The sequence below is a fragment of the Pyrus communis genome, chromosome 1 (assembly GCF_963583255.1).
Source record: "Pyrus communis chromosome 1, drPyrComm1.1, whole genome shotgun sequence".
Lineage (NCBI taxonomy): Eukaryota > Viridiplantae > Streptophyta > Magnoliopsida > Rosales > Rosaceae > Pyrus > Pyrus communis.
The window spans coordinates 12,128,634-12,148,369 of record NC_084803.1 but is presented as its reverse complement, the minus strand read 5'-3'; the positions used below and the strand labels follow the sequence as shown (position 1 = coordinate 12,148,369).

Sequence of the window (19,736 nt, the reverse complement as noted above, 5' to 3'; positions counted from 1 at the left end):
GGAGAGCATCATAACGAATTATCGAACAAATTTGCATCTAACTAAAGTATATTGCATCTAAATAAGTGTATGTTGATCATTTAACAAAATATTAAGATAAAGCAGAGTGTGATTGACCACCTAATCCGCATGGATTGATGAACCCTTCAAGTAACCCGAAAGTGTTTGTGACGATGGATAATATAATTTAAAAAAAAAAACACTACAAGAATTGAGATATGTTGACAGTTTTGTCATGGCCTTGAATATCAAATGAAAAATGGGACAGACGGCCATCCATTATTGGAGCCCCATGAGCTCACATTAATAATTATACGAATAGAATAATTTCAAAAAAAAAATAAAAAAAAAAATAAAAAAGAGAATGGTTTCTATTCTATTCTTCACAGGTTGGTCCATGTGAAATGGTTTTTTAAAACGGACCAAATGAAACCAAATTTGAAAAAGATGGAAGTGAAGACATGTTAGGCACGTGAGGGGCACATGATTGTTGCTAAATGCAAACAGTAAAAATGTGGTGATATGTTGCATTATGGATCACTAGAGGGGAGCAGCACCACTCATATGGCCTGGTTTTGTTGGGTGGCCAACTGGAGTGCACCTTTTGGTCATGGAGTGATGGAGCGCACTGCAAATGATGTGACAAGACATATATACACACGAAGCTTCATTTTCTGTTGATGGACTTGGAAATCAATGTGGCCATGACAGCAATGATGTGGGATTTATTAGGTTGTCCCACTAACATGCCAAGTACTAGCATAATGGACGTAGGTCTGCGCTGCAGCACCTCTCACACAAAAATGAGTTCGGATGAAACCCATGCGTAAGTAAGTTCATATTCTTACGTAAGAGGTGTCGCATTGAGACGTTATATACTAGAATTCTTCTCCTAGTACACCCACATCAATGGCAAACCAAACCTACTAGAGCTCGATATGTAGTGGATACACATGTTTGTAAGTATTTCAAATATGTGCATTGTGCAATGCATGGAACCTAGATTTTTGAAGGTGTTGCTTTAAATAGGTTATCAGTACTAAAGAAACCAATAACCAATAACAACCACATGAAGTGAAAGACATTACCTTCAATTGAAATTCAATATGCGGAAAAAAACTCACCTTACATTCTTTTTATTAATTTATCTCATCACATGACATGTCAATCTAAGTCCGAAACGTTCGGAAATCTCAATTCAAATAGCTTATATTGTTGTTTCACTACCTTTTCTATGAAAAGACAAAAAATAGCAATTTGGAGACATCCAAGGTTATATGCATTCATCATTCCCGAACGCAGCATACAACCCTCCGTTGTACTGCATCTGCTTCTGGAAGAAATTGAAGAATTTCTTGGGAATCTATATTCCACATGTTTGAATATTACAATTCATTAATTAGCAAATGGTAATAGCAATAAGTGAATTCCATACCTGGAAAATGGAAGTGCAGATCTGACTCTACTGACTCTATATAAAAGAGGTTAGTATTTAAACGGCATTGTTTAGAGATAATATAAAACAATATTAGCTAATGCAAAGCATCTAATTTTCACATGGTATGACATGAATGGCTGGCTATAATATTTGTACATAATTTAGGTTTAATTAATCAAAAGCACGAGGGTTTAATTAAATACAAGCCTCAGCCTAGTTACTGTGGACATGCATGCTGATCATAATATATAACAAAAGCGCATTCTTCCTCTGGGACCAATTCATGGAATCATATATATAGTGCAAGCAATAGTAGTCGGCTATCTATATATATATATGATATACAATGAAATCGTCCACTTATCGTTTGACTTAAGTCTCATAACAGCCAAATCCCATGTGCCCAAGTTATGTTAAAAAAAAGGTCGGTGATTTTTATGATAATACACATCATTTATGTACAAATATCAAACTCTCATATCTAGCAATTATTCTACAAGATTTGTTCGACATTAAAGAAAATATGATATATAATATAGTGGAGATCCATTACTAGCAATAGTAGGGGAGGAGAAACTTGAAAGTTGAAACTAGCAATACTAGGGAAGGATAAATTCAAACGCATTACCTCGGCTCGAACATGATAAAGGCAATTAATCACTTGAACTACAACTCCATTTCTTTTGTGTGTGTGTGTGTGAGAGAGAGAGATATACCTTAGATGTACTAGGAGTGGTTAAACTGCCCAGTGTGCCAGGGCGGTGAATTGGCACGCCAATGCAGCAATGCGGGGCACCATTCATGTCCAGAGTAAAAGGAATTCTAGACAGCAGATTCTACAACGACATCAAATTAATAAACTAATTATAGCACATGATTAGTCATTAGGCTTTTCGTCCTCCGTTTCTTTCGTTTCTTGTCCGCACAAAACCATAATCTCAGTCGACAGTTGCACGACAAATTAAATATTGAGTACGTACCTGATCTGCCTCTCGAGCTCCGACTCTCCGCATCGATCATCGTCACGTCTCACACGAATCGCAACGCTGCGTTCTGCGGATCGCTCTTGTGCTTTGCTTCTTCTACTTTTTTTCTTCTTCCCTACTCCCACTGCATAGGAATTGACGTGGGCTCCAATAGGAAGCTGCAGTAGATAAATAAAAGGTGAAAACTCGAGCCCATATCAAAAAATAAGGAACGCCAAACCCAAATATTGAATGGGCCGATAACCTGGCCCATTGAGATCAAGCCAACGTTTTTTAAGATTTTACTAGAATTCTAAAATTTAGTATTTTACTGACAAAATAACTAACTTCATTTTAAAATTCGAGAAAAAAAAAAAAAAAAAAACTAGATTTGAAGTTATACAATTTAGCGATACATGTACCGTAGGTGTACTTTGGACTACATAAGCACGAAGGTACAAATCACGTAATTGTTTTCGTTTTTCACGCAATATGTATCATATATTTTCCAATGGTATACAAAACGATGCAGTTGTTTTGGTTTTAATTTGTAAGCACCTTATTTTACTCACTCTCTCAATCGTTATAAGGTTGATCGTAGATGTTGATTTTTTTACATAACACGTAATAACATTGTAAATGAGTAACCACTTTAGTCTTATAGAAAAGTAGAAAACTAAGACAAAAATTATTTTCTTTACATAATTAATATTATTAAAAAAAAAAAACATAGAATTAGGTCACATGTTTCAAAAATACTTTTGATTAATAAAGATACAAAAGCCGGCATATTTGATTATTCAATTAAACTTGTTCGAATGATTGTGATGTGAGGCCAAAGACACGAATATGTTGGATTCATCTTATCCATTTTGCAACTATAATCTCAATTCTCAACCAAATATTGACTTTGTACAAGGTCATTGCCCTCTTACAATTCTCTTGTTATAGAGGGTGCAAAATTGCAAATTGCGGATATCGGATATAGTTTTAATAGTTGAAGTTTTTCTGTTCAACTCACTGTGTCTTGGGCAATGTTCTAAAAAACGCTATAGGCGGCTGCCTAGGCGCTAGGTGCCTTGGAACCGAGGCTATTTTGTGCAAAACGGTTGGAAAAATCGGGGTGACTCTAGGCGGCTGGGTGGTTTTTTTTTTTTTTTTTTTTTTGTGAAATTTGTTTAAAGTATAAGTTCTAATTATACCTTGAAATTTTGTTAATTTTATAGACTAGGTGTGTTGTGTATTAACTTAAATTCCGGAATGCTAAAGATAAGTAGCTTACATTACTAAATTTCCTTATTTTCCTCTTATTTTCCATTTTATGTGGTTTTAAATTGTGAACTTGTTGTACATGTGTCATCCTACAATACCATACTATGGTTATATGGCATATATGCTTAATGTGTTTTTAAATTTTGGACTAGTTGGATACTCTATTTTATCATTCTTTTATTATCTTATCCATGAATTTCATACAAGTATAATTTTTTGTAAGTGTCAATATGCACTTATTTACAAGATATACAATAAATTTACCTAAATCTGCCTAGGCGCTAGCCCGTCATCCGACTAACGCCTAGCGTTTTTTACAACCTTGGTCTTGGGTTTAAACTTTTCACCATTTTCTTAGTGTAATTTTTTTTTTTTTTGAATAAATGAGATTATCTATATTGAGGGGGTGAAGGAGTGTGCTAAGCCTCACAATGGATTAGTAATAGTGTGGTTCAATTCGTCTGTGATAAAAATTAGATATAAGACCTCTTACTTACAAATGAAGAGTAATACTATTAGACTGTAATACTAAATGGCTTCTTAGCACAAATTAAAGTAAACACTTCGCATGGATAAGAATGTATCTTTTATAATTTGTGATGAAGATTAATTGAATGTTATATTAAAAGTATAACAATACAAAAGGCTTGCATTTTAATAATGATGACTAAATGCCGGTGTGACATGATAGGCCAACCTTGAAAGCAAAAAGTGGCATGATAGTATGGCATTATTGCCAGCAAAGGTTTGGAATTATATGCATGCCATAGAGACACGTAGCACCACAAACTGTCGTGAAATTTAAGGTTAACAACAAAATCACATATCAACAAATCCAGAACAGTACAAAGTATGCGAGGAAATAAAATTCAAATAATTTCGGATTGTGAATGTTAACATTTCAAAACTAATATATTTACTGTGTTTAATAGAAAAACTCCAATTGAAAAGTATCTCAATTATGTGAGAGTTTTTGTTATTCTAAAATTTCGCGTATCAATTTCGTTTGTAAATTCAATATAATAATTACGTTTAATTTAAAAAAGTGAAACTTTTCCATGTTGATAAGCTCGCGGTTGGAAAATGGGAATTACTTATTCTAACCCATGAGAAAATAGGAAGAAGGTGAAACCCTTCATCCACCATCTCGATTTTCATATTCTTTTCCCATAAGAAATCAATACAAATATTATTATTATTTTTGTATGATCAATTTGCTCCCATCGACGAATAAAAATGCCCCAACTTCAACTTTAGGAATGGATTTTCTGGTTACTATCTCTTCATTACCAAACACATAAAACGGATTTTTTTTCACGTGCCAATTACATGAATTTAAATAAAATGTCAAGTTAGATACTTGTTTGAAAATATTTTTAAAATGATAAAAAAAAAAACTCATGCATATTTTGAAAATCATTTAGTGTTTGACAAAAAAGTTATAAATGCATATGTGATCTACTAACACTTTTTAAATGATTAATCGTCCTTAATTTATCAAGAAAGTTACACTTGTCAAGCGCTTCTTCAACAATAGATGCAATTGGAATGCTTGTACAATTTTTTTTGTTCCAAAGATAATAATGAATTTCACTCAAACATCACTCAAAACCAGTACATTAACGAGTATGAGAACGGTTTTTGAAATTTTAATCGAGTAAAATCCAATGAAAAAAAGCCTACTAAAGAATGGTTGTACAAATTAAACGTACTTCTAATAAAAACGCCAAAAGCGTTCGTAAAAAAGTACTTCCTGATAAACATCACAACCAAAATGATGATTAGTGGAAATTACGATGGTAAATTGACCATTAATCAGTCAAGTCGCCTTGTGTGACCACGGACAAGTTTCAAGCAATAGCGATAGCAACGCCCGCGTCAATATAGCGAACGAACGCCTCGACCGTAGGGACAGGGTAATCCCCTGTGTCCGAGAACACCGTATAATATCCCAATTTCATCCTCTCTCTCTTAACATTTTGTAGGCATCAAAAGCAGAGTTTGGTTAAGCTCTGAGCTGTACAACAGCCATAGCTACACGCCCTCCAAAGATCTGTTACCTTCCATTTGATACACACGAAGCGAGGCAGTGGGTGGATCTCTGCGACGACTTCGTTTGGCTAGAGTTCTGAAGAAGTAGGCTACTTCTTCCTCCATCCGCAGCGAATTGAGGTCAGTACTATTTGTTTCTCGTGGTTGCGTACATATTCCGATTTGTTTCTGCTGTTTGAATGCTCGTTGGCGGCTCTGATTTTTCAGATCCGCCGCAGTATGGTGGTTTCTGTACTGAACAGGTTGCCGTCTGTTTGGTTGCTTAGAAAATGCTGGTGATAAAAGAATATTTGGAGTTGATTGTCTAGTATAGGAATTTGAATTTTGTAGAAGATTTCGATTTGATGTGTTTATCGACTGATTGGTTTGGTTTGGTTTAGTTTAGTTTAGTTAAGTTCATTGCTCTCTGGAAATGAAATCGATACAAAACTTAAAATATCGCTATGATTTCGGCGTAATTTGTTGAGATTCTAGTGGCTAAGTTATGATTCAACTCCGCGTCTTGTCCGAATTTATGTGTTTTTGGTAGTAATTATGGTTTATGATGAAACAGGGAGTGTGAGAATGGCGAGTCGAAAGGAGGAAGAGAAAAATGAACGAATTATTCGCGGCCTTCTTAAACTTCCCGAGAATCGCAAATGCATCAACTGCAACAGTCTGGTACACAATTCATTGCTTTCTTGTTCAATGTTCATTCATTGTTGCTTTCGTTGTTTAACACGTCACTTGTACATCTGATAATTGTATTGTTTGTGTCTCATTATGGTTTAATGGAACTAGATGGAATTCGGTCCAAACTATGTTTACTGAAATTATGTAAAGTAAAATTAACTTATATTTTACATTAGTGAGTAAGAAACTATATGATAGATGCAATTGAATTATTGGAGAATGTAACTTGAGCAAGTCTGATGAAGTATCACACAGACCGTATTTTATATGTAGATTGGCAACCTTAGAAACAAATTATTACCTTAGGAGCAATATTTATGTCCAAAAGATTTGTCATGAGACTAATACTATGGTTTTGAGTTCAAAGAGTACACGTGGGTAAATTTATACGTAAAAAGTATGATTTTGTTGTTAAAACTTACATTCGTCTTTAAATTTCATTTTCTGCCAAGCAGGGGCCACAGTATGTTTGCACAAATTTCTGGACATTTGTTTGCACGAACTGCAGTGGAATACAGTAAGTCATGATGTACTCTGCTGCATTATTTCTTAAAGATATATATTCCTTTTCTCTGCATGTGTGTGTAAAACTGTAGATTCAGTAGAGGCGGAGGGGGATGCAGTGGTTATATATATTTATTTATTTAACTATTCTCCTTTCATGTTTCGAGCGCACCACTTATTGATTTGCTTACGTTGTGTTAATTGCATGAATTGTTTCCAGCCGTGAGTTCACACACCGTGTAAAATCAGTATCGATGGCCAAATTTACTTCACAAGAAGTTAATGCCCTTCAAGAAGGGGGAAATCAGGTATTCATGCATCTCTCTTCTCAGTTCTTAGAGATACATGAGATGTTCTTTCTCTCTGTTGCTTATCTTCTCAGTTTATCTTGGGCTCCTCTCTGCTTCCCCATTACAGCGTGCAAGGGAAATTTATCATAAAGAATTGGACCCACAACGTAATTCCTTTCCTGACAGCAGGTTAGTACTCTTTTATTCAGTATTATGTTAGTGCCAGTAATGACTTTGGTTCTGATTCAAATCTTTGATTCCAGTAATGTTGAGAGACTTAGAGACTTTATTAAGCATGTATATGTGGATAGAAGATATACTGGTGAGAGAAACTTGGACAAGCCTCCAAAGGGGAAAATGGTGAGCTATACTTTATACCAAGTGCTACCATATACCTAAAGTCAACATACTGATTCAGTTTATTCTTCTATCACAATGAAATTGTTGTAAGTGTTTCTGGGTTTAATTTGTTAATTACATGTCATACAGGGTGAGAAAGAAGATTCCTATGACAACAGACGAGTGGATTCATATCAGGGTGGCTCTCGAAGCCCGCCATATGAGGATAAATATGACCGTCGTTTCAGTGATAGGTCTAGTCCTGGTGGAAGAAGTTATGATGGGCAAAGAAGTCCGGGATATGATCAAGAAAGTCGGCAGTCTGGTGATTATAGGAGAAGTCCTGGTCGACCCGAAATTGTGAATGATTGGCGTCGAGAAGATAGATTTGGAAATGGGAGTCGAAATGATGATCGTAGAATATCTGATGGAGATTCTAAAGTGGAAGGAAAATCACCTGAACGACCAAGAGATCTAAATTCGTCTAGTCCCCCTATTGTACGGCCTGTTAGAGAGATTTTGGGGGAGAACACAATACCTCTCCGTATAATTGAACCTCCAAAAGCTAACAGTGCTAGAGCTACTGATAGCTCTGTGCATGCACAGGTGATGATGCTTCTCATCTGAATCATCTTGGTGTTAAAATATGATCTTCCCAAAGTATTCATTTTGTGATTGAAACACTTGATGGTTTTTTAATGCATATTCCTCTATTACACTGTTTTCATTTACATGTGAGACCAATATAATGTTTCAGCCGTTATATGTAAAAGAGCTGCTAGTGCCTGTGTATACATATTTAGTCACAATCAATGTGATTGTGATCCCCCGCATGTCTGCAATTTTCATCTGTATTTCCGAACATTAGTGGTAAAAAATCTGCAGGAGTATTTTCTTGTCTGATTATTCAGTTCATTTTATGATTAAATTGGCTTGATCTAATACATTGCTGGTTTGCGTTATGTTTAGTTACTTTTGAGTTTAATTGCTGCTCATTATTCTCATAAGTTTGTCTGAACAAGTATAGATGCTCTATTTCTACTATTTTTTAATGTTTGCATTTTTTGCTTGCTTGACTTAGCATGGCTTCATGTCAGCTTACCGTAATGCTTCACACTTTCCCATAGTGATATCTGTGTTAGTCATGTTACATAGAAGATGATCGAATAGTGTATTTGTTTGGTAATTTTGTCTTTTTATTATCATTCCCAAAATAATATAGTAGAGTTGCTTTTATACTCCTTTTTAAATAATTTCAGAGAAGTGTGTCGTCCAGCAGCTTGGCCTCCTCTAATGGGAACCCAGTGGAAGTGAAGCCGGAGACTTCTGGAAGTTTAATTGATTTTGATGCTGATATTGAACCTACTCCAGCTGCTGCAGTTCCTCAAGCGCAACAACCTACTGTAGCTCAATCCTTATCACAGCCAGCAAATTTAACCAATGACAACAATTGGGCCTCTTTTGATGTTGCTCCAGCAGTAACAGTACCTCAAGCTCCTGGGAATGTGAATTCATTAGAATCTCTACTATCACAATTATCAGTTTCAGCACCTGTCCCTAGTTATACTTCTGGGACTGCAGGTAATATTGGTGCTCCCACAGTTGCACCAGTAAGCAGCTTGTCAACATTTCCCCCTGTTGGTGCTCCGGTTCCTGCCCCTGGATCTCAAGCATTCCCAGTAAATGGTGGTAATTTCCATTTGAAAGATGCTGCTTCTGGCCAATGGCCTACCATGCAGCATCATCAACCTTCATTATACCCTGTTACTGGTATTCAACCTGCTGCACAACAATACATGCCTTCTGTCGATGGAACTTCGACTATTGCATCACAGTCGTCAGCTGGGGATGCAAAATCTACTGGAAGAAGAGAACTTCCTGCGGTAATTATACTTTTTGTTGGCTTTGCTGGCATCATCATAATATATAAGCTAGATGTACTTTTTGGTCCTGTAGTTTAAGCCCTCTTTAACCCTTGTTCTAATTTAAACTAGTTTACTCTGTAGTTGCTAGCATTTTTGGTTTACATTTTGTCACACAGAGAAAATGTGAATTTTTGCATTAATTTCTCCAAAATCGAATATCAGTGTGACCAATGCAACAAATGTGGAATTGAGACTTTCCGAATTGTAAACTTCTTTACCTATAGAAAATTTTCAATTTTCCATCAACCATGTGACAAAAGTGAAAATTTGGTCGCATTGAAAATGTTGCAAAGTATAAGGGTAAATTTGTTGAGGTTACCCTACAGGGACCAAAGTGCAGTAACCTAAACTTTAGGGACCAAAAGTGAAATATCGATTAGATATGTATGTACACATGTATTTGATTAAATCTGAATTGATTGCAGGATATTTTTGCAATGAACTATCCATCCTTTCCTGCACCAGTTCCTGGATGGCAAACTGGTCCACGTGGTATGGGGTTTCCTATGCCATATAACACTGCAGTGGTATTGTCTCTCAATTCGACATTTTAAAGATAATGAGTTGGTTATCTTCACAAAATGATTGGTATAAACCATTTCTTAAACTTGTATTTGAATCTCTGTTTATAGCCCATGCTCAATTATCAGCAGTCTTCAAAGTCAGCAAACCCATTTGATGTAAAACGTGAACCACAAATACAAGCATCAGCGGTATGTGATTTCAATTCATCTTAAGTTATCCTAATTAATGCACCTCTACCTTTTTGGTGGTATTTTATATTGTCATTTGACATATCTGTAAAAGAATATATGATGACATGCATGTTTGCTGAACTTATGAATTTCGTATGGTTTATCAATCCGTTAGAAGATTGAGTAGACTTGGAAAGGGAAGTTTGAGTAAGAAGTAGAACTAGAACAGGAAGGTTGTATCACTATTAAATTCAAGAGTGAGGAAATACTTTATTTCAATAAATTTACAAACTTAAAGGTGGCTGGAATCGCTTGCTTGTGTTAGTTTGATGTACATTATTGGCCAATTCTTTAACCACATAAATCTTGTGGTTGTCTATATATAGTACTGGAAGAGTTTGAAATCTTGAATCCTCATTCCTTATTCTTATCCGTAACAGAACGAGTTTTACATCCCGTGGTTGTTTAGATAGATTGACTTTTAGTTTGCTCAAATCAATGACTCACCAGAAAACATGCTTTATTAGTTGGAATCAGGACCCACGCATTTGTTTTTAGCTGTATATGTTCTTGATATCTCATCAATTGATGCATCTATTTGAGCTTCTTTGATGTGTTTTCTGTTGATGCAGTTTCCTTCCTTGCAAGCTCCCCTACCAAATGCCCAGCCTTTATCCCCATTGGGTTTAATGCGCACGTCCAGCCTTGGTGCTCCCTCGTCAGCATGGATGCCCCTCCAATCATCACCATATTCATCAGCGGTGCCTCCCCAAGCACCACAATATGCATCACAAGTGCCTCTCCAAGCACCACAGTATGCATCACAAGTCCCTCCACAGCCACCACAATTTGCATCACAAGTGCCTCCTCAGCCACCACAATTTGCATCACAGATGCCACCAAGTAATATATTGCTGCTTTTTCCCCTTTTTTTTCATCTAGTAAATAGTGAAAGAAGTTTCTGATTCATCTTTCTTTAGTGGTTTGCTATCCACACACCTCTTTTTACTTCTCACACACATCTTGTTATTTTCCATCCATTGATCTTCTTCAATTCATCCAATCTGACGGCCGAAAATTAGAAGGGTGTGTGAGAAGTAAAAAAGAGTGTGTGGATAGCACACCCCTTTCTTTATTAGAAATGAGTGCCTAATTGTGGTTTGATAATCTCAGGGGCCTACATGGTGCAACAAGTTCCGAGTAGCATCCCACCTTCCGGGTAACCATAAGTTTGAGTTTTTTTTTTATTTACCATCTAAAATTAGTAGTTCCTCTAAGTTTTTCTGGTTCTTCTACTTTACTAGCTGTCCTCATAGTTTCACAAATGCAGGGTGTTATATTCCCGATTGGAACATAAGACTTTCTTGCTTTTCTGAATATAAATTCTGCATATGTTGAGTCCCCAAAAAAATAAATACGCTTGTGAAGATTTTAGAGTAATTTATATATTTTGATGAGATTATTTGTTAATTGTGATTTCCCTAACCTATTTTTCCTGCTTGTAGGTATCAAGGGGCAGGAGGCTTTGGCACCGATGGGGCTTCTTTTGGTTCATTAAATATGGATCAACAGCTGGCGGGTAGATTCTCAGCGCCCGCTACCCCAAATCCTTTCTCTTCGACGGGAGGAAATCCATTTGGGTAGATGAAAAAACATAAGATGTCTCTAATCCCATTTAGGGTAAGCATCGTCTTGCTGCTCCCGCTGCCCGTCAAATTGCTGGATGGAAAGTTTTGGTTTCTATCTCGGTAGTTTTTGAGTTATCCGATGCAGCCTAATGCGAGATTGTTCTATTGGATCATCACCGGGGGTCACAAGTCAAAAGGTCGACCTTCCCGTCATGTACAATTTGTTTGTTGTTTGTAAGAGAGAGAGAGAGAGAGAGAGAGAGTATAGTTAAGAGGGGAATTAAGTTGTAGAGTTTGCTTCAATGGGGACCCTAGGTATCTTCTTTTTTCTAGCCAAGGTGTTTCTTTATTACTTTTTAATTTTCATTGCCTACTTTGTTGTATGATGTTGCATCCCATTGTTATGCTGTGAGCTCATTGAGTCTAAGGTAGTTGGTGGAACAGTAACAATGATTTTACAGTGAATGCAGTTTGTACGTACGATCGTCGATCGAGTGGGGAGATTATTTTCCGATACGTTATTTTACGGTTTTGCCTTTGGTTCTCTGTTTTCAGTAACGTTGCAGCTTCGGGTATTTCTTTTGGTTTCTTGGCTTCCAAGAAACGTCAAATTTAGGCGGACAATATTATTTGGTTTTTCTGTAAATTACTCGGTAATTATCGCTGCTTAATTAACATGCTAACCTTCGTATAAAAACTAAAAAAACATTTTTACTACCGTGATGTTTTGTATCAATGTAAATGTGGAGAGGAATTCAAAATTTTATTATTAGCACAGAATGTTACGTTGGCGGGGTACCCGTGCCCAGGGCCAGAAGTTAGAGTAGCTAAATAAGTCCTCAACTGCAAAAGAACCAATTGGCAATTTGCTATAGTATTGAACATAACAAACGACCTCTTGGGGTCAATTCGTGAAGAGCAAATATAGCCTACTCCAATGCGTTCTTGTTGGGCATGTGATCTTGATAGACATCGTGAGCTTAGGTGTAGTCAAATTGGTTTACACATGGTGTCTCTTTTTGCACTCTAATCCTAATTTCCTCTCTATAACTATAAACCGCCGGAATATGCGTCAAACATTTCAACAACCAATCACGGACCTCAAAAAGATAAAGAAACTCTTTCGAGGACCCAAATTATATTTTCTTTTTCAATATTGTAACAAATAATAATATGCTAAGATTATTCTAAACCATATTTGCTCACACTACATATGGAGAAGAAAGTGTTATGAATTCACAACACTACATGGTATTTTGGATAGGAGGACATAAAATGCTTTTAAGTACAGGGTAACTTGTATGTATTTTTCTTTCCCTCCTTAATCTTCACACAGTAGGAATTGGAAGTTGCAGTCAGTTCATTGGTGTAAAGTGCCGGCAGCACTGCTGCCCATGGCGGCCTGAGGAGGTTCTTCTCGAGTGTGTGCCAAGTTTTGATCCTCGAGGCTGATGCTTGGACACTCCCATATGTACAACCGATGAATGGGGCAAGATGTAGAAATAAACTTGTTCAACTTAAGCGGATTCCGCCGTTTGTCTGCTCTTCCATATGATTGGAGCCACCAGCATCCATACTGCAAAACGTAAAAGTTTCGTCTCAATTGAAATCCAGAAAAACTCAAATGCAGAATCCTGTCATCAATTTGTAACTCAATCGATTTCGTTTTGTGTTCTATACTCACAATACACGCAGACGGCGATCCACTCGTTCACAATCCTCACCCAAGTGCTGGCCCATCCCACATCAAGTGTAAACCTGCAGAATGAAGAAACTTGTTGAGCAAGCAAGAACGAAAGGGGCTCAATTTTAATTCACAAAGGTGGCGAAAAATACTTTTTCATGGACTGATGAGTATTCCAACCAATCAGCAGCATTGCAAAGTACATTGCTCCCGTGGCAAAAACAAAATGGAAGAATCCATAACCATATGGAACATCATCCTCAGATTCAGTCTCGTCGTTCCTGAACTGCAGATGTTGTCAGACACATTCTAAATGAAATATAAGGTGATCGATTAAAAGTTATTCAGACGGTGGAGCAAACCTTAAAGCATTTGGAATCTATGCCGGTTGAGAATGTCGCGATAACCATTGCAAGCACGGCTATAACAAAGCTCTGTCAACAAATAAGTCATTGTCACAATTTTGTGTAGGAGAAAAGAAACATCTGTGAGCAATATTAAGAGTAGAGTATCACTATGATGGTGAGCCAATCTGTTTTGGTTGAATCCTCTGCCTTCTTGTTGCAACTTGTCCCCGCTGGTTCACTGCACTCGAAAGCAACAATTATGTATCAACGGAATTCACAAATATAACCAGTCACAAGGTGGTGATCAACTCTGTGCGTGATTGTAGATATTGAAAGATTATGCAGCAATGCCATATAACATCTGTGAAATCTCAAATTGCACTAGCAAAACTTAAAACTGTACCTTCTAATAGCAAACCAGCAGATGAATACTATATAGAGCCCCATGAGACCCGGAGTCAAGATGCCGGCATTCACCTGTTCCGGGTGGAAATTAGCCAGCAAAACCACATTAAAACAAGGTTGAAAACCCGAAGGCAGGGTGATTAGCGGAACTTACATTCGGGTGGAGAGAGACACTGGTCATGAGTTGCAGTAGTACTAATGTCCAGGTAATGAAGAAAATGTTGAGGAGGCAAGTTGGTTCTGGTGCATACCATATGTACATCAATATGATCCCCACTAAGCATACAACATGTGCAGTAATTGCAAGTAACGTCACATAAATCCGGCTGCAGTGAAAACCTAAATTTAAATTAGCCCAAAATTCCAAGTAACGATATGGCTAGTAGCTACATTGAATTTGTTTCTAATGTCTGCGAAAAATGGAGATCCGATTTAGTTTAAACAAAGTCTTACCATCTTTCTGATTTGGTAGACTGACACCAATCGTTCAGCCACTTAATGAAACTGATTATGCTTATTAGCTGAATCAAGAGAAAAACCCTGATAGAACAATACCAGAACTTGTTAAAAGAATACCCAAGAAACACATTTCGAAAGGTGAAAAGAAAGTGCATAGGGAATAAATGTAACAACATCGAATCATACCCGGCACCAAAATGAGCAATCTCTCCTGCAAAAAGATTGTATCAGGTGGACGAAATTGGGTAGTTTCAAAATGAAAATGCAATTTAAAAGATGAATAACAAAAAACGGTTTTGGTTTATTTGGCTGACATTACACTAACCATATAGCTGAATGATTTTAGCAGGAAGCACAAAGGGAATGATGATGAAGGAAACCCACATGACAATCTTGGCAGACCACCATCCGGATTGCCACAAATCTCTGGGCTCGTTCAACTTTGATGTGCCAATAGTCGAAAGGAACATTGTGAAATAGAACAACTGATGAAGTATTAAGGTTTTACTTTACTTTGATCCACACGTAGACAACTAGAAAAATCATATGAAAGAGTGATAAACCTCGTCTCATCAATTGAAATAGTCCAGTTCAAACCGAGCCACGCAGAACAAAACAGAAAAAAAGGATACAAAGCAACCCAAGCTCACACGTAGGACTCCTTCTGCACCCAAACAATCCTTCACACCATGACATCCTTTTAATCCTGCACTCACAGCCAAAGGGTTTTAAACATTCTGCACTAATAATGTTTTGATTAACCCACATGTTTAAGATACTAATCATGTTTATCGAATCTATAGCAATGTGTTCATAAGTAAGTAGAGTAGAGGAGAGAAGGAAATCTTACTCTCCATCTCCGTCAACACACTGCTTCCGTAATCCCGGACAGCCCATGCCATAAGATTTGCTATCAAAAACATGAATCCATAGACATATCTGGCCATCCATGGATTCGAGCCATTGCGAAATTGGCTGAACCATGAATCAACCTTGACTTTGAGTCCACTCCACTGATAGTTTCCAGCTGATCCACCCTCCTCCATTTCTACTCCATTCAAAACTTGTTCAAGCTTTCTTCATCAATCAGATTTAAATAAGTGGGGTTTCTCTCTCTAACTGTCAGATTCTCTCACTCTCTTCCCTGCATAGTTGGGAGAAAATCACATGCATTTCATAGGAGATCTATACGTACAGTTACCAAATAGTCAAAACTAACAAATTAAAATAATGGGCTCAAATCTGGTTTGGTATTTAACAACATGGGTTGGTGATAGATTCTGTTCGAGGAGAGCAACTTTTATTGGTGGTGTTTCATGCAAGTTCTTCTCATGTCGCATAGTCCAAATAAAATGCAATCTTTTCATAAAAAATGTGATTTAAACGTAACCCGTCTTCTATACACAACTAGACGTGCACCAAAATGAAATCTTTTTTTCTCAAGAAATGCAATCTTTTACCTATAAATGGAATTTGGGACAAAACCCATCTTCTATATTTGGCTGAAAGATGTACCAGAATAAGCAAAGACTACCATGCCATACTTGTGATGGTCACAAATTCTGCCCAAAAGAAGGAACTTTGGGCACAAATTATATAAATAAAACACTCAAAAGTGTCAAATTTCATGGAAAAGGTGCCGACTTTCTTAAGGAAAAGAAAAAACAAGAATGCCGATATCTCCACTCCTGTGTCTCATTTTATCACCCACATAAAAATAAAAATTTTATTACAAGTTTACCTCTTGATGAAATGACATATAAGGACCTAGCAGTTGTTCGAAGTTCAACCTTTGATTTTTACTGTTCTAACGAACTACTTTTGCTCTCTCGGCTCCTTTTTATCCTCTTTTCCCTCACACTATTATCCTCCTGTTCTTTTTTTTTCCCATCTGATTTATTTTTTGTTTCTAAATTTTTTTCATGCTTGTTGGTCACCCGATATGTTAATTTTGGGATTTATGTTTTTGCTGGATGTGGTAACAGTGAGGATGGTAGGCTAGGTGATGTTTAATGGTATGTTTGATCTGCTGCTTTTACTATTGCCGCTCCTTCATCAAGATGCAAGATTCTCTGTATTTTGTCTTTACTGGAGCTTCGTCGATATCAGTGACAAGCGCAAGGAGGAAGTATCAATAGTGAATGCGAAGAGGAAGAATTGGCAACGGCTCCGGCGTCGCTGAGATAAACCTGTTCGAGAATTACAGAGTCGGGAGGCTGCTGGGGTGCAGGGCTTTCGCGAAGGTGTACCACCCGCGAAACGTGGCGTCAAGGCCCTCAACAAACAGAAGATGCTCGAGGGTGGGTTCACGGTGGACGGTGAAATGGGTTGCCGTCGAGTTGCGTTGTGTTGTATGGGGTTGGGTGGTAGTTGGGCTGAGTGATTTTTGCGGTTTATTTCTTTCAATTTCTGGAAAATAGTAGAATATATTAAGGTCGTTTTAGGAAGATTGGTGGGTGGAGAAAGAGTTTTTTTTTAATTTTTTTAATTTTTTTGAGGGGCGATAATATAAGGTGGGGTGAAGAAATAGGATTGTAGGTAGGTCTAGTATCTCTCAAAAACAAAGAAAAGTGGGATAGAGAGCATTATCCTTGAGGTGGTGGTTAACTTGGTTTGCACTTGGAAATAAAACCTTCTCAAGATCACCACAATAATTGGGATGCTTTTTCGTTGAGTGGGTTTTTTTTTTGGGGGCAGAAGTTTGGGCGAGTGGGCTACAACGACAGAAACGGGCGTTGCACGACAACATCAATACCATAATTGATGATAGGGAGAGCTAAGTATATTCTTCGACAAATTCTTATTATGACGATTACACTGTCACGTAATGTTATTAATTTATGTGTTATAATATGATTGTTGCAGTAGCCGAATTAATTAATCTAGCAAAGACTTGATATATGTTATAAAATGAGTGCATTAATAACTCTGCATGATAGTGTAACGATCGTTCCGAAAAATGGTTTCATATTCTCTCCTAACCGATGGAGCTTGATTAGAATCAGATGCAGCAGAATAAGCATTAAGCAGGCAGGCCAAATGGATCTGCTTGAGAGTTATGGAATTCAGGTGGTGAATATTTTAGACGGCTTAGATTTAGAGCACAAAGGTAGGACCCACAAGTCCACACATTTGACGAAGCAAGAAAAAAGCGGATGATCTGCACCACATCCAGGGGAGGAATGACGTGGTAGTCCACAGCTCCAAACTCTCAGATTTTTATTTTTTATTTTTTATTTTTTATTTTTATTAATTTATTGCTTTATATTATTAAGTAGGAGAGCATTTCTTCAACTGCAAGTCTGCAACGGTGCTCCGTGCCTGAACATCTTCCCACTGAATTCTGCAATTTTTCTCTTAGGACGATTATACCCTCAAATTCTTTACTCTTTTTTGGCGAGTTTATGCTAAAGAAATAGCTACTTATGGAGATTTATGTTTTGATCATTAGATGGGTCAACTTGTAATTTGACTCTTTATCACTAATATAATATAAATCTGCATATTTTTTGCTTTAGCCTGTCTCCAAAGAGCACAAAAGGAAGACAACCCGACTAGGCAAAGTAGAAAAAGGTGCCAGAAAAAATATTTAAAAAAAAAAAAAAAAAAAACTGACTTTACTCTTTGAGAAAAATATTAAACAAGACAAAAAAATTCGTGATAATGTGAATATTTATATGATTATATGTACATGCTTCGATTTTGTTTTCCTTCGGTTTCTCACCAACCAAACAGAAATTCCAGCATTTGAGCCTTGTGATCATCGGAACATTTTTAAAACTTGAAATGGTTCTCACTTCTCAGTTCTATTACAATTATATGAACAAACCAAAAAAAAAAGTTATGAAAGAATAAAAAATTTTGGATTTTGAGAAGAAAGAACAGAACCCAGATTAATATCAACTCCAACACACAGAAAGATCGAATCTTTACCATCTAAAATAATAATAAAAAATAAAAATAAATGTCGAGAAAAATTGTAGAAATTGAAGATTAGTGAGTGAAAGAGAGAGTACCTGAGAGATGAAGTGGCAAACGGGCAATGCACAAATGGAGGAATCAAGTAGTGAGTTGGGAGCTTCGAGAGCCTCTCTCTCTCTCTCTCTCTCTCTCTCTCTCTCTAAACCTCTGAGAATCTGAGACTCTCTCTAAACTTCTGGGAGTCTGAGACTCTCTCTCTCTCTATGTCACAGATTACGACAAAACAGAGAGAGAGGCAGCTCTGTTTTATTTTGTTTTAGAGAGAGGGAGAGAGATTGCTTTGAGAGGTTTTGCTTTGCTTTGGGTGGTTTCCTTTATTCTTTCTTTTTCCCGCCGTAAGCTTACTGTCTCCGCTTCCCGTCGTATCTTTCAATGTTTATTTTACTAGTTTACGGTTTTAACCTAATCAACCAAATATTCATTAAATTAAAATTAAAGAGAGAACAAATTGCCAAATTTAACCTAAACGACACAAATTATAATGATTGGTGATTAGTGTTTGGTTAAGTACCAGTTTGGCACAGCTGAAATTATAAAAAAGTTGAGGTCTTTTTAGTGTTTGGTAAACACACTGAAACCAGCTTTTTTTCACTGTTGAGGGTGAAAAAAGGCCAAAATCCTGAAGCCGCAAATCATAGCTTTGAAAAAACAGTTTTTTTTTCAAAACATGCGGATGTACAGTGCAATGTTAATGAACCTTTCTAAATTCCAATAACACCCTCGTTAGTTTTACAAAATGACAATCCTTGTCCCTAAAACAACTGGAAAGATTATTCTCACATCATAGCAAAAGCAGTTTTTTTTAAAAAACACAATATGAAACTAGCCCGAATGCACTCATTCTTAATGATTAAATGTTGAATATGTGAAGCCGGTCACTAATGTGGAAAACAAACAACCCAACAAAATAATATAAGCAAGGCTGACAAAAACAAAAAAAAAACAAAAAACAAAAAACAAAAAACAAAAAAAGCAATGTTAAGACAAAGAAACATACAAGCTCCTTAAAACATAGTAATTAACTTTTTTTTTTTGCTCGTTGATACACGTAAGAGCGCAACAACACTCCTCGTGTATGTA

The 19,736-nt window shown here is 36.7% G+C and overlaps 2 protein-coding genes across 3 annotated transcripts; one reads left to right on the top strand and one right to left on the bottom strand.

Moving 5' to 3' along the window:
• Positions 1–5,600: 5,600 nt before the first annotated feature.
• On the top strand, positions 5,601–12,233 carry LOC137741397 (probable ADP-ribosylation factor GTPase-activating protein AGD14). The gene is made up of 13 exons (XM_068481122.1): positions 5,601–5,847; positions 6,281–6,387; positions 6,855–6,916; positions 7,124–7,211; positions 7,321–7,382; positions 7,457–7,553; positions 7,683–8,138; positions 8,792–9,415; positions 9,883–9,984; positions 10,090–10,170; positions 10,785–11,055; positions 11,326–11,371; positions 11,658–12,233. Exons 2-13 carry the CDS (start codon positions 6,292–6,294, stop codon positions 11,794–11,796), a joined length of 2,124 nt encoding a protein of 707 aa, XP_068337223.1. The 5' UTR covers positions 5,601–5,847; positions 6,281–6,291; the 3' UTR covers positions 11,797–12,233.
• A 657-nt stretch (positions 12,234–12,890) lies between these two features.
• LOC137746231 (uncharacterized) lies at positions 12,891–18,847 on the bottom strand. 2 transcript variants are annotated; one of them, XM_068486308.1, is made up of 13 exons: positions 18,692–18,847; positions 15,526–15,819; positions 15,308–15,381; positions 15,001–15,160; positions 14,850–14,886; positions 14,670–14,756; positions 14,371–14,542; positions 14,215–14,288; positions 13,980–14,049; positions 13,827–13,898; positions 13,617–13,750; positions 13,465–13,538; positions 12,891–13,356 (listed from the first exon to the last, which is right to left on the bottom strand). In XM_068486308.1, the coding sequence occupies exons 2-13, from the start codon at positions 15,719–15,721 to the stop codon at positions 13,298–13,300; spliced, it is 1,209 nt and encodes a 402-aa protein (XP_068342409.1). In that variant the 5' UTR covers positions 15,722–15,819; positions 18,692–18,847; the 3' UTR covers positions 12,891–13,297. The 2 variants fall into 2 exon arrangements, with proteins under 2 accessions (XP_068342409.1, XP_068342415.1); XM_068486314.1 differs by having other exon boundaries at positions 14,862–14,886.
• Between the last annotated feature and the right edge of the window lie 889 nt (positions 18,848–19,736).